The following is a 15618-nucleotide window of genomic DNA, read 5'->3' on the forward strand; positions in this document are numbered from 1 at the left end:
ATTAGACCTCCGCAACGCCTATCATCTTATCCGTATTCGTGAGGGTGATTAACTGGAAGACAGCCTTCAATACCCCCACAGGACACTATGTATACCTGGTCCTTCCGTTTGGGCTTACTAATGCTCCGGCTGTCTTCCAGGGCATGGTCAATAGCGTGTTGGGAGACATGATAATAGATTTGTCTTTGTGTACCTTGATGATATTCTCATATTTTCTCCATCCCCTCAGGTACACACTCAGCATGTGCGCCAGGTCCTCCAACGGCTTCTGGAGAACTAGCTTTCGTTCCTGGGATTTATAGTCTCAGCAGGGGAGATCAAGCCTGATCAGGCCAAGGTCAAGGCTGTCGCCAAGTGGCCAGTCCCCACCTCCGGGAGGACTTTGCAGCGTTTCTTGGGCTTTGCCAATTTTTATCGGCGTTCATCAGGAATTTTGGCCAGGTAGCTGCACCCCTAACGACGCTCACCTCCATTAAGGTACCGTTCACCTGGAGTACTCAGGCTCAGGAGGCCTTTGATAATTCAAAGTCCTGGTTTATCTCTGCTCCTGTTCTCTCTGTTCCAGATCCTGAACGCCAATTCATTGTTGAGATGGATGCGTCGGAAGTTGGGGTAGACGCGGCCTTGTCCCAGCGCTCCAGTAAGGATAGAAAGGTGTACCCCTGTGCAACGAAACTACCACATAGGCAATCGTGAGCTGCTGGCGGTGAGGTTGGCCTTGGGTGAGTGGGCCACTAGTTGGAGGGGTCAATGCTGCCCTTCTTGGTCTGGACGGATCATAAGAACTTAGAATATATCCGTCCCGTCAAGAGGCGGAGTCCGCGCCAGGCCCGCTGGGCACTCTTCTTTGACCGTTTTAACTTCACCCTTTCGTACCGGCCTGGGGCTAAGAACGTCAAACCTGATACTCTATCCCGTCAGTTCGAGCGGCTGGGAGAGGAGGTGCCTACCGAGACTATACTCCCGGATGGAGTAGTGATGGGGGTTCTCCCCTGGAACGTCGAGCGGCTGGTGGAGGAGGCTGGACAAGGGGTGGAAGTACCAGTTGAGTGTCCGGCCAGTCGGTTGTTCCTGCCGGCAGTGTTACGCCCTGAGGTCCTTCAGTGGGGTCATGAATCTAAGGTCACCTGCCATCCAGGAATCAGGAGATCTCTGGCTGCCATCCGTCAGCGATTTTGGTGGCCCTCAATGGGCCAGGATGTCAGGCAGTTTGTATTAGCTTGTTCTGTTTGTGCCCAGAACAAGGTCTCTAACCGTCCCTACATTGGCCAACTTCAACCCCTGGTCACACATTGCCTTAGATTTTGTCTCGAATGGCTACACTGTTATTCTCAAAGTGGTGGATCACTTTTCTAAGGCGGTTCCTTTTGTGCCCCTACCCAAACTCCCCTCTGCCAAGGAGACAGCCCAACTGGTAATTGACCACGTCTTCCGTATCCATGGCCTTCCGGTGGACATAGTCTCTGACAGGGGTCCCCAGTTTGTCTCCCATTTTTGGCAAGAATTTTGTCCAGCTCACTTGGACTGAGTATTCCCATAATACTCTTCCAGTAGCATCCATAGGTATGTCACCCTTTGAATGTTCTGTTGGTTACTCTCCTCCCTTATTTCCCTCTCAGGAACCCGATGCTGCAGTTCCGTCTGCCCTAGTCTTTGTTCGAAGATGTTGTAGCGTCTGGAGGAAGGCTAGGAAGGCCCTGGTCCAGACCTCTAGACGGACCAAGGCAGTGGCTGATCGCCACTGGATTCCAGCGCCCCGTTATGTCTATGGTCAGAAGGTTTGGCTGTCTACCAAGGACCTGCCTCTCAGGGCTGTCTCTCGCAAATTGGCACCCAGGTTCATTGGCCCATACCAGATCACCAAGGTCCTTAATCCAGCTGCGATACGTCTCAAGTTGCCCTCCTCTCTTGGTCGGGTTCACCCTGTTTTCAATGTATCCAGGGTTAAATCAGTTTAAGGCCGTAAACATGGTAAGCCCCTCCCTTAAGTCGCCTGGTGGCATCCCTGGGAGAGGGGGTACTGTCATGATCTCAGTGGGGTCTGAGGCTTTTTCTTTCCTGGAGCACATGATTTAGGTTTGGCTGGCTCGCCAGGTGTTTCACTATTCCCGCTATGTTTTCTCCGCCCCTCTTGTTATCCCTGTTAACGTTTTCTCCCTCACCTGCACCCTGTCTTACGCTGATTATCTTCCCTTTATCATGCCCTTGTGTTTGCTGTCTTGTGTCAGTCCGTAAGCATTGTTAAAGTAAGCTTTCTCGTTGCTAGCCATAGTTTGCTGACTCCGTTTTTGTATTTTTTCCCTCTGTCTAGTCAATCTGCTGTTCCTGTTTTTTTGTTTTTTTCCCTGCCTTGCCTCTCTTTACTCAGTAGCCCACATCTACCAGGCGGCTGACTCTACTTACCTTTGCATTGCCTTCGGACTCCGGCTATGGCTTTCCAGTGCTGATCCACCACCTGTTCCCCGCTGCTGTGCGGCTGTCGCCGAAGAGGTCATCAAGCTGACCTTTCTTGCAGAGTGCTGACTGTCTCGTGCTCCAGCTGATTAAGTCCTCTGAGTTTTATCAATAAACGTGTCATTCATTCAACCGCAGTTGGATCCAAAGATGAACAAAGCTTTTATGGGTTTCGAACAACATGGGGGTGTTTAATGTCACAATTTTCATTTTGGGGGAGAGTATACCTTTAAGCCTTGTTTTTCAAAATAGTTAAAAGAGGTGTCACTTGTTAAATGTGACTTTAGGATTGTTATTTAATAAGTCACAGCATAATATATATATATATATATATATATATATATATATATATATATATATATATATATATATATATATATATATGCACCCATTTACCGAAATTTGTTACTTCAGACTTATGTGCCCTCTAGAAGCTTGCGTTCTGCAAGTGAACGTCACTTGATTGTGCCATCCAAAAGAAGCACAAAGTCACTTTTACGGACTTTTAAATTAAATGTTCCCTCCTGGTGGAATGACCTCCCCAACTCAATCCGAGCAGCTGAGTCCTTAGCCATCTTCAAGAATCGGCTTTAAGCACATCTCTTCAATCTTTATTTGACCCTATAACTTTAACACTCACTATTCTAATTATATTCTTTAAAAAAATCTAACTACCTTTCTAATCTTTTTGTATTCTATTTTCTTTTCATTTATTATGCAATTGTATATGTGTGGGTGCGTGTATGTGTAAAGACCTCTAACTAGCTTGCTCTATTCTTTTTTTTAATTCTGTCTGTTTTCTTTTTATTTATTATTAGGGCTCAAGCCCGAAGGGGCGCAGAGCCCTATTGATTTTCTAAGGATTATTCTTATTAGGGCTCAAGCCCAAAGGGCGAGAGGCCTATTGTTTTCCTTAGGATTATTTTTTATTCTTCTTCTTCTTATTATTATTATTATTATTTTCCAACGTCTCGGGGGCCCCTTTTGGGGCCCTTAACATGCTTAATAAGTCATGAAAATTGGCACACACATTGGAATCTGCGGCCATTAGGGCCGGGCAGAGACTGATACACGGGCGTGGCACAGGGGCTTTACAGCGCCCCCCTGGAATATGGAGGGCCATATATCATACATACTTGCTCGTAGATGTATGAAACTCAGTACACATATAGATCTCATCAATCCAAACAACTTTCTTATTGCATATCATATGCTCCGCCCAACAGGAAGTTGCCTATTTAGGCTTTAGTATTCATAATTGTCGTCAGGGACGCCATTGCATCGAGCGCAAAAGAATCGGTGAACTGTTTTCTTCAACTGGTTTATTGAATCGGAACTGTCAGAAAGAACTAACGTTACTGGTCATCCGAGAAACGATGCAACCGGCTCTTGACTCGTGAACGAGTCATTATCTGGCTCGGCTCGGTGTTCATCTCTCTCTTCACAGCAGTTCAGTCAGCACGCGCAGTGTCGCTTGATTCGCTCAATGATGTGGCAGCTTCATCAAACCTGCCATCTACAGTTCTGGCAGTGGTTTGTAATGGAATGATTCGTAACATTATTATAATTGTAACAAGTAACGATGCAGCACATAAAAAAAATATTGGAGTTAAAGTATTAAACTCAGCGAAAATATGTACCGAAGTAAAAGGGTCAGTTATCTTCCTAAGAAAAATTAAAATAAACAAACAACAACACAGATTGATACAGAACTCAGAAATATTTATTTCAATATACAATAAAAGTAAACTGTACACTTTAATTATATATATATATATATATATATATATATATATATTCACAATCTTTATGTATCATAAAACCCCAATGGTATTCTTTGTAAAGAAAACACTCTAAGCTTTCAAATGAACCCATATATGGCCTGATATCATAAAAGGAAGGCGTTGCAAATGCAATACAAACAATTTGAATTCTATTTTAGGACCCGGTACCGGGTCTGCAGAGTTTAACTCAGACTGAAAATCCAAAATTATTAGATCCCCATGAGAAATATTAAAAAAAAGTACAGTACAGTAATTGCAAAGTTAAGACATGACCACTGGACAGCAAAATGCTCACTGGGTCAGAGGGGTCAGAAAAAAACAAGTGGAGAAGAACAGAAACACATTAACTGGAAAATAATTAAGAATTAAAGTGAAGAATTAGGTGTTAAACTATCAGGGAGCATTTAGTCTACAGTCCCACAATTTTTCAGAGCTGCAACTTTCCTGGAGTCTCCAGAATAACAAGGTGTCAGGTTCTGAGAGACTTGAAAGATCCCCAAAATGACTTAATTAGAATAGCATGAAGTATTGTGAAATACTATTTATTAAGACTTTATATATAGGCTTTATGAAGAGATGGGTTCTGAGTGACTCTTGTACAACACTTTGAGGAATATATCTTCCAGAATTTGGCATTAGATTTAGGATCTTATTTTTATTCCATCTCCTATCCTGAAAAGTCTGTCTTGTAGAATTGACAAAAAAATAATCTTCACATTAATTCTTAATTCTTTTGCAATTATTTTTGTCATTTCTTCACCGTTTTTTTTTCTTCTGCCCCGTGACCCAGTCACCATTTTTTGTCCAATGGTCAAGTCTTAACCTAATTGTTGTTAATTATCTTAAAATAATTATTGTTCATGTTAACATAGTTAATGTTTATGAATTCAATATTATTGTAATGTGTTACTACAGTTATATAGATTGTTCTGTGAATGTGATTTCAAAGTCTAGATCGGATTAACCCTTTAACTGCCGTATACCTTAAAACCTGACTGCCAGAGGGCTATTGTGAATGCATGTGCTCGCTGGGCACAATTTACCTGATGCCACAGGGGTGGCGTTGCACTGATGGCTTGAGCCCGCCATCGCTGCTTGCAGCTATATTATTATTTAAAATCCCATGCTACGTGTATTGTGTTACCCTGAGACTTGTTATAGGCAAGGCAAGTTTATTTATATAGCACATTTCGTACACAATGGTAATTCAAAGTGCTTTACATAAAAGAAAGTAAAATAATAATGAAGAAAAATAATAACAAGAATAAAACAAGCAATTTTAAAACTTTACATAAAATAAAATAAAAAAATAAAAAAACAGTGAAAATATAGTGCAATCAGTTCGGACATTCAGTGCTCATTCAATAAATGCACTTATATATCATTGCTCTTTTTGTTGTTTTTGATTGCTTCCACTGTCTTCATCTGTAAGTCGCTTTGGATAATATATATAAAATAAGAGAGATGCTGTGTATCTTCAAGACAACATGTTTATGTAATGTGATAATAGCACTAGATTATTTTTCTTTTTTAATTCAAGTGACCAGTGCGTGTGAAGTAATGTGGTACAACGTGCATGATCCTAAGTGGAAATGAACAATTTGATTATGAAAATGATGTACTGCTTGGCATCACGTTAAAATGTGATATAATCCTTTGCTGCAGTATGCTTAAATAGTTCTCACAAATTATTTATCCTGCATTTATTTATGGATACAAGTAAAACCTTTTAAAGATGTACAGTGTAGGTTAAGGTGCTGGGATTTACATTTTTGTGATTCCAGTAAAGAGCCAAACCAGACAGGTTTCTGAATAAAGGCAAGTGTTGTTGGGTCATCTTTGCAATTGAGGTGGTGTGTTTTTATCATCTTACATTTTTTTCCGGAGGTTAAAAAAATATTTAAGACCCTGCTCTGTTGAGCAAACATGGTGAGGCTTCTTCATGAAGTTGATTATCATTGTCCCCAGACCTTGTGATTTATTTCCATTTTTCCGTTTCTGTTTTGATTCATTCTGATGTTAACATATCTTAAAGACAAGCAAAATACAATGCCCATCTGAATATGAAAATTACTTGTTCTTTCTTCACAAAAATCTACATATATTTGTGTTGTGCTTTACATGTCAGTGGGCAAATGCAAAATTGGTAAGTGTTCTTCAGGGTGACAGGTAAACATTTTAGTTATTTGTTTTCAGAGTATATAACATGTTATGGTTCAGTATGAAGCTCGCCATCTCATTCTGAACTACATAATAAAAGTGAATATAATTTAATTGAAATTTTTAATAGAAGTGAAAATTAGGGTTTTCAGTTAAGTCAGACCTCATGTCATTCACCTCAGAGGTCTTTATAATATTTCATTTTCAGTTGCAGGCTAATATGAAGTATTACTATTATCTGCTAAATGTATATATATCTATATCTATATCTATCAGTCTATCTATCTATCTATCTATCTATATATATATATATATATATATATATATATATATATATATATATATATATATCTATCTATATATATATATATATATATATATATATATATATATATATATATATATATATATATATATATATATATAGATATATATATATAGATATATATATATATATATATATATATATATATATATATATTGATTTGTTCGATTAAATGGCTAAAGACCTGGTCCAAAATTGCAGCTTATTCTGTTTTGCTCAAGAACCACCCACTTAGACTTATCAGTATGTAGTGACCAACCAGGTTTTACTTGCTGTTTAGGGGTGGGTTTATCATAAATGAATTGGATATAGTGTTTCAACTTGAGTGAATTATAACATTATAATTCTAGCCAACTATGAATAAGCTACTGTAGAAGTTTCTGTGTAAGAAATACAGAGGACTTGCAGGAAAAATTAAGGTACGGATTTTTATGTCTGTCCATTATTGTATGTACTTATATTTACATGACATCTGAAAGAGCAGGTTCTTACATATAATTTATTTAACATCCAAACACGCTAAATATATATATATATATATATTGTAACCTCTGTTGGACCTATAAAAATTGCATGGAATAGGACTACATTTGCCACATTAACATCATCTGTTATATTTATAGAGTTGTCAGACTTTCACATATTTCTGTATTTGTTTCCTATTTAATTTGTAAATTAAAATGATGAATTTATTTCATTCTGAATCCAAAGGTTAAAAATGTTATGATAGTTGTTACTAATTTTTGTATTTTTAGCGTGTAAATTTGATTATCACCAATTATTTGAATATGACCAATTTATTTATAAACACATTTGGTGAGATCTGGCAACAATGTAGTTAGTTAATGTTAGTAGTTGGTATGGATTTGACTGGTAAATTTAATCTTTTTTAATCTTTTAATCTTTTTTACATTTATTTTCTTTTTTTTCTATGTCCTATGTAGAGGAGTCCAGGTTTTGGTAAATAAGAAAATAAAAACAAGATTCTTTATCAAAACAATGTTTATATATTTAAATAGAACAAGCTAAGGAAAAAACAGTCAGGCAAATGTACAAATTTTCCTGAGTGTTTTTGTCCTTAGCTCATTCTATTTAATACAGATATGAGAATAATATTGCGAAAAATAATTTAGAGAATATGTTTATTTTGCATTTTGTATGCATACTATCACCTGCATTTAATATGCATCTAATGGAAATAAGAGTTTTCAGGACTTTGACATCTGCATGAAACTTCCACTTGAACTCTTTTCTGCACAAAGATTTGTATAAAGATTCTCAACTATGGTTTTAAAGATATTAGAACATGATTGATATACTGTTTTACTTTACACAATATGTTTTTTGATAAATGTCCAAAATGGGTTTTCCTTTTATAATCAATGTGTCTATTTATTGTCTCTCATTTGTTCCTTGGGCAACATGTAATGAAAAAGGAAGTATAATAATGATAATTACATTTTCATTATATTTTATAGAAATATGAATACATGGTTTATTTCTCAATTTACTTATGAATCACTGAAATGCCTGATAAGCATGAACTATGTCCTGGTGTCCTCAACAGTGGACATGTATGAAACTGATGCAATTCTCGAAACAGAAAATCATATTCTGCTTTCAAACCCCAACAAAGTTGTTCTGAGATGTTCATTTAGGACAAGCAATTTGAAAATGAGTCCAGTCTCAGAGAAGTTCACAAAAATATAATGTCCTCTACAGAATATCCGAATTATAAAAAAAAAAATGTGTTTTAGATGTTCTGAAGATGGTTATACAATATGTATAGTTTTTTTTTTTCTTTTCTTTTTTTGTGCATGACTTTGTGACCAGTGGAAAAAACATCTTCAGTGACGATGAGCTACAGTATTTGAATGTGAAATGGCTCATCACAAAAATAAGCATATGATTGTATTTTGTTTGACCTGAGGGCAAAAGCATTCAGTGCATAATAGTTTTTAAGGTAAAGAACTGAAACATTTAAGACATGCTTTCAGATAATATATTACAGTATGTTATGGTGCAGACTGAATCTCCTAATCTCATTCTGATACTCATTATATCTGATACTCAAGTGCGTGTTAGTAAAAGTACATTTGTGTTCCTGAAGCAAAAACAGCATGTCACTTACAACAAAATGGATTTCACTGATTTGAGTGAAAGCATGAAAAGATCAAATGTATATTATACCTTGAATACAATAAAAAATGCTTTGGATAAAAGTATCTGGGAAATTAATAAATAAAATGTACATGTAAAATACAGGAATAGTTATCCCCATCTGTACTTTGTAATCTAGCTTTGTTCTAAATCTTACAAGACTAAGAAAGTTGCAGTTTTGTTTGTAATATGACAGTGAGTGTGTGGTGCTGTTTGAGGCAGAGACTATAGAAAATGTGTACAGCTTAATTCTTGATATCAACAACATCCAGCCACAGTGTAATGTAACATATTAAGAAAATGAAAAGACCAAATATTTGAAGTTGCAATAAATTTGGAGTGCACCATGTGTATTCAGTCTTATTTCTAATAGAAAATCTACAGTATATTTGATTATCTCTTCTTAGAAAACATCAGAGAGGATCCACAGTCATGGACGGGAGTCTGTTTGTGCTGCTTCTGCTGTCAGGTTGGTGTGGTCATTTGTAATGGTTTTAATGTACATGTGAATGCATATGCTTCATAGAAACAAACAGCAATATAAATACTTTCACAGGTCTCTTTAAGACCACTTCCGGTCTTTCTCGTATGTACTACTATATAAATGCCAGAATGTCGTGGCCAGAGGCTCAGAGTTACTGCAGAGCGAAGCACACTGACCTGGCTTTTATAGACCGCATGAGTGATGCAAGCCAGCTGATAAATATAGTGGATGCTGGATACAGTGGATCAGTGTGGATAGGACTGAAGAGGGGGACACAGAAACGCTGGGGGTGGTCTCAGGGAGAAGATACACTTGCACAGTACAATGCCTGGGATGCAGGAGAACCAAACAATCTAAACGAATGCGCTTTTCTTGCCTATGGAGTTTGGCATACTTACCAGTGCTCAAATCCGATTTACTTTGTGTGCTACAATGGTAAGTTACTATATTCAGTAACTCATACTCAGTTCAGCTGAGAAAAAGAGATGAGACCATATTCTTATTTTTTCTCTTTTGATAAAAGGCACTAGTTACATCTTGGTAGAGATGTGGAAGAACTGGATGGACGCTCAGAGCTACTGCAGACAGCATTATATAGATCTGCCCACCATCCACAACTCTCAGGAACAGAATCAGCTCAAGAGTATTGTTCCATCGTCAGCATGGATTTGGATTGGTCTGTTCCGGGACTCTTGGGAATGGTCTGACAAATGGAGCAACTTCTTCAGATACTGGGCATCGGGTCAACCATCCCAGAGTTCAGGATCTGGTGACTGTGTTGGCATGTCAACAACTGTTTCTGGAAAATGGATTCGTTCAAGCTGTGATCTAAAGCGTCCTTTTATCTGCCATGGATGTGAGGATTTCTTTAATCAAAAGAAATGAGATGTTGTTTCTCCATTTTCTGTCTTTTGTGCTTTTAACTATGAATGTGTTTATGTGCACATTATACTCTGATACCAATCAAGTTTTTTTTTACTGTAAAACGTAAACACTCATTGAAAAGCAAAAATATTTAATCATGATTGTGTCACCATAAAAGTATTTATGATTCTTACATTCCTGTTTGTCATCTCAATTTGTCATAGGGCCCAAGTCTCCGTACCGCGCATACCAGTATATGAATGAAATTATGACTTGGCAAGATGCTCAGAGTTACTGCAGAGCGAGATTCTATGATCTGGCCACTGCTGACAACATGACTAATGTGAACAAGCTAGTAAATACAGTGGATCCTGGATACAGTGGTTCAGTATGGATAGGTCTCAGTGCTGGGACAGAAGATCTCTGGGTCTGGTCTATGGGAGATGGTGCAATCTCCCAGTACAGTATGTGGTATCCAGGAGAACCGAGTGGTGATGGGGAGTGTGTGAGGAGTTTTAATGGAAGCTGGTATGATGAGAGCTGCAGCACTGCTCTCCCATTTGTGTGTTTCAATGGTGAGTCCTCTTAGTTTGAGTTTGTTTTTCCACTTTAGCTGATTCTTGACTGAGGGCTGGTCCTTATCTTGTGTTTCTGAACAGATAGCACTGGTTTTATTATTAATGAGACTGCTATGACATGGAGAGATGCTCAGAGTTACTGCAGACAACAACACACTGATCTGGCGAGTATCAGCAGCCCAGAGCAGCAGAATCTGATCAGTAATGAATCATCACTCTGGATCGGTCTGTTTCTGGACTCTTGGCAGTGGTCTGATCAAACGAAACTCAGTTTTAGATACTGGGCAGCAGATCAACCATTACAGAGTTTAGCGCCTACTAACTGTGCTGGCATGTCAAGAACCAATTCTGGGAGATGGTCTCAATACAACTGTGATCTAAAGCAGCCTTTTATCTGCTATGGAGGTGAGTTTTGTTGGTCATTTTTTAAACAGAGATTAAAAACAACTGTGATTATATGATTTTATTAATTGATTTATTTTCTATGTTTTCTTTAACCCTGCATTTCTCTAGCTGACAAGTTAATTAGAAAACAGGTTGTACGGTTGAAATTGTCCTGTAATGGAAAATGCACATTGAATGATCCTTCACAACAGACTTCCTTTCTAAATGTGGTATGTACATCTATGTGTTTATACATATACGGGTCATTCTCAAAAAATTAGCATATTGGATAAAAGTTCATTATTTTCCATCATGATAAAAATTAAACTTTCATATATTTTAGATTCATTGCACACCAACTGAAATATTCAGGTCTTTTATTGTTTTAATACTGATGATTTTGGTATACAGCTCATGAAAACCCAAAATTCCTAACTCAAAAAATTAGCATATCATGAAAAGGTTCTCTAAACGAGCTATTAACCTAATCATCTGAATCAACTAATTAACTCTAAACACCTGCAAAAGATTCCTGAGGCTTTTAAAAACTCCCAGCCTGGTTCATTACTCAAAACCGCAATCATGGGTAAGACTGCCGACCTGACTGCTGTCCAGAAGGCCATCATTGACACCCTCAAGCGAGAGGGTAAGACACAGAAAGAAATTTCTGAACAAATAGGCTGTTCCCAGAGTGCTGTATCAAGGCACCTCAGTGGGAAGTCTGTGGGAAGGAAAAAGTGTGCAGCTAGCTATCAGGAGATTTTGGAGCACTTCATGCTTCCATCTGCTGAAAAGCTTTATGGAGATTTTGGAGCACTTCATGCTTCCATCTGCTGAAAAGCTTTATGAAGATGAAGATTTCGTTTTTCAGCACGATCTGGCACCTGCTCACAGTGCCAAAACCACTGGTAAATGGTTTACTGACCATGGTATTACTGTGCTCAATTGGCCTGCCAACTCTCCTGACCTGAACCCCATAGAGAATCTGTGGGATATTGTGAAGAGAAAGTTGAGAGACGCAAGACCCAACACTCTGGATGAGCTTAAGGCCGCTATCGAAGCATCCTGGCCCTCCATAACACCTCAGCAGTGCCACAGGCTGATTGCCTCCATCCCACGCCACATTAAAGCAGTCATTTCTGCAAAAGGATTCCCGGCCAAGTATTTTTGTGCATAACTGAACATAATTATTTGAAGGTTGACCTTTTTTGTATTAAAAACCCTTTTCTTTTATTGGTCGGATGAAATATGCAAATTTTTTTGAGATAGGAATTTTGGGTTTTCATGAGCTGTATGCCAAAATCATCAGTATTAAAACAATAAAAGACCTGAAATATTTCAGTTGGTGTGCAATGAATCTAAAATATACGAAAGTAAAATTTTTATCATTACATTATGGAAAATAATGAACTTTTATCCAATATGCTAATTTTTTGAGAAAGACCTGTATATGTATGTTTGTGTATAGCCTATAAGTAGGACATACTTTTGTTTGATTTTTTTCTTGCTGGTTTTCCAGATAAGTGATAAGTTGAAGAGCATGGGACTGGAAAGTAACAAAATGAGCTGGAATCAGGGGAAAGATGAAGAGGTGTTTCATCTGGAGAGCAAACACACAGCCTATTAAAATAATCATTGTAATAGGCATTAATAATCAATGTACTTATTTTAACTTTTGAAACAGATTCAAAGAATATTATGTAAATCTTAAAGGGGTCAGATGATGTTGTTAAAAAGAACACTATTTTGTGTATTTGGTTTATTGAAATGTGTTTTTGCTGTTTAAGGTAAAAAGACACATTAATTTCCATATAATATACATTATTGTTTCTCCTCTGTGCACTGGCTAATTGAAAAGTGTAATTTTTTACAAAGTCCATCGTTCTAAAAAGCAAGGTGTGCTCAGATTGGCCAGCTTTCCAGTGCGTTGTGATTGGCCAAGAGCCTCAAGTGTGTGACAGAACTTTTGAGGCCCTCACCATTATATGATGCGTGTCCCGGTCAGAACACTGGTGTGCTTTTACTTTTACGTGTACTAATTTTTTTTCATACAAATTATTAGTTTATTTCATAGCCAACTGCCTTCATTGATATATGAAATTGAGAACCGCTGTTCTGCACTGCTCAGAACTCACGTATGAATCATCAATGGCAAATCCTTTACATATGTAAACATACTTACAGACTGTGAGTCATAACACCCAGCATTGTCGTCTTCTCTCCCAGGATCAGGAAACAGTCCTCCATAAAATGTGCTACACACATCTGAATATTTGGGTTGAACTGTTCTGGAACAGTGTTGTAAATACAACTTAACCACTGATTTCTAGCTGTGTCATCTTTTGGAAGACCATGCAAAGTATTTTCACTTTCACAACAAAACAGTTTCTCCACAACATGGTGCCAGAGCCAACAGCGAGAATCAAAGGTTATGCCTTCTTTCTTTGTGTAAACATTTGGGTGGCAAATCTTCCCACAAAGTGACGTCGACATGTGGGGTTGTGTTTTAATAGGCATTTTAGGAGGGAGTGGACGAGTCTTAACTTTTATAAAAAATATCTCTTTGGGTTTGAGACTTAAGTTTTTGCAACTTTACAGATCTTCTTTATGCACCAAGAGCTTGTAACAGTACTAGGAAAATTGAAAACTTGAAATCGCATCATGACCCCTTTAACTATATTTTTTGGAGGAACTTGGAAGTAGGAGTAGTAGTAGTAGTAGTATCCATTGTTTAAAAATTAATAATGGATAAATGGTCATTGTTTAATATATTTATTACAATTGATTTTGAAGTTCTACATCAATAACTACATTTGTGACCCTGGACCTTCAAAACCAGTATTGAGGTATATTTTTTAGCAATAGCCAAAAAATATTGTATAGTTCAAAATTATTAATTTTTCTTTTATGCCAAAATCATTAGAACATTTAGATCATGTCATGTTCCATGAAGATATTTTGTAAATTTCCTACTGTCAAAATATTAAAACATTTTTTTTTTAATTAGTAATATGCGTTGCTAAGAATTTATTTGGACAGCTTCAAAGGCAATTTTCTATTTGAAATTTATTCCCTCAGAATCCAGATTTTAAAATAGTTGTATCTAGGACAAATATTGTCTGACACTTAAGACAGGTTTTGTGGTCCAGGGTCAAATTTTATTTTCCATGTTAAGAAATAAAAGTTTGCTTCAAAATGAGCTTTATGCCCGTTTCGACCAGTGTGATGTGCCATCAAAAAAGAAAATAAGCTATTTGAATATGAAAATTACTCATGTCGTGTCAAAAACTAGGCAAATGATCTTATTCTGCTACATCTGCATTTGAGCAAAAGTATTTTCTTTTTAGGTAATGCAGTAATGTTCTTTAAGTTTAATTGTTAACAGAATTGTGGTCAAATTCTGTGACACACGTTTCTGTAATGGTTCACTTTCTGTTCCAGGCTGTTATGAAGGAATCTGTGAAATAAATGTGTCTTGTTTTAATGTGTGACATCTAGAAACATCTAGTAAACATATAGGCAAGGGGCTGGGGGTTCTTTGGGCTAAATGGTTAAAGTTCTGGTCCACATTGCAGCTTATTCTGTTGTAGCCAAGAGCTGAGACGAACATGTAAAGTGACCAAAGATATTTTGTTTTGTTTTACTTGCCGTTTTGGGGCAGGGTTACCTGAAATAACCAGAGACAGTTGCATAGTAGATGTCTATAACCTAGGTGACAGCAGCTGCTGAAAGTCTCTCTGTAAAAATATAAAGGATTTACTAAGAAAAAAATCAGAGGTAAGCAATTAGAGTTTCATATCTGACCATAATTTAAACTAAATGAATGGATATTAAATGACAGATCTGGTAGCATCTGAATCAGCATGATGTCTTCTCTAATTGATTCAAGTGTTTGGAATAATTAAGATTTTATGTATTTCAAAATAAATCTCTAATGCTCATGAAGACTGCATTTATTCAATACAAAATACAATAAAAACAGTACTATTGTGAAATATGAGTGCAATTTAAAATAATTGTTTTCCTTTTTTAAATGCATTTTAAAATGAGTCATTACTCCAGTCTTCAGTGTTACATAAACCTTCATGAAATCATTTTAATATACTACTCAGTTATTAGCTGTTTACAATTGTGAATTAAAATATTTAAAAAGAAAAAGAAGGGTGGGGTGGTGTTGAAGTAAATTTGAATCATCATACATAATATTAAAAATGTTCACGTTTCCTCTTTATGTTAAAGACTTTTAAAACAAACCACATTTCAACACTTATTGGTCTCTCCTAAAATAACAATGCAGTTACTAATAATGTAATAATAGTATTAATTATAATGATAACAATTTATTTCTCTTAATGGTGCCAAGGAATTTACTGAAACGGAGCATGAAATGATTATTTTGTATGTTAGTATTTTGTCTTTGAAGTG

The 15618-nt window shown here is 36.9% G+C and overlaps 1 protein-coding gene across 1 annotated transcript; it reads left to right on the plus strand.

The window, feature by feature from the left end:
• The first annotated feature begins 750 nt into the window (after positions 1–750).
• Positions 751–13642, plus strand: LOC127956585 (macrophage mannose receptor 1-like). The gene is made up of 8 exons (XM_052554612.1): positions 751–1208; positions 9291–9352; positions 9440–9802; positions 9891–10223; positions 10456–10806; positions 10891–11214; positions 11323–11423; positions 12713–13642. The coding sequence occupies exons 1-8, from the start codon at positions 751–753 to the stop codon at positions 12818–12820; spliced, it is 2100 nt and encodes a 699-aa protein (XP_052410572.1). The 3' UTR covers positions 12821–13642.
• Positions 13643–15618: the final 1976 nt, after the last annotated feature.

This window comes from Carassius gibelio, chromosome B4, assembly GCF_023724105.1.
Source record: "Carassius gibelio isolate Cgi1373 ecotype wild population from Czech Republic chromosome B4, carGib1.2-hapl.c, whole genome shotgun sequence".
NCBI lineage: Eukaryota > Metazoa > Chordata > Actinopteri > Cypriniformes > Cyprinidae > Carassius > Carassius gibelio.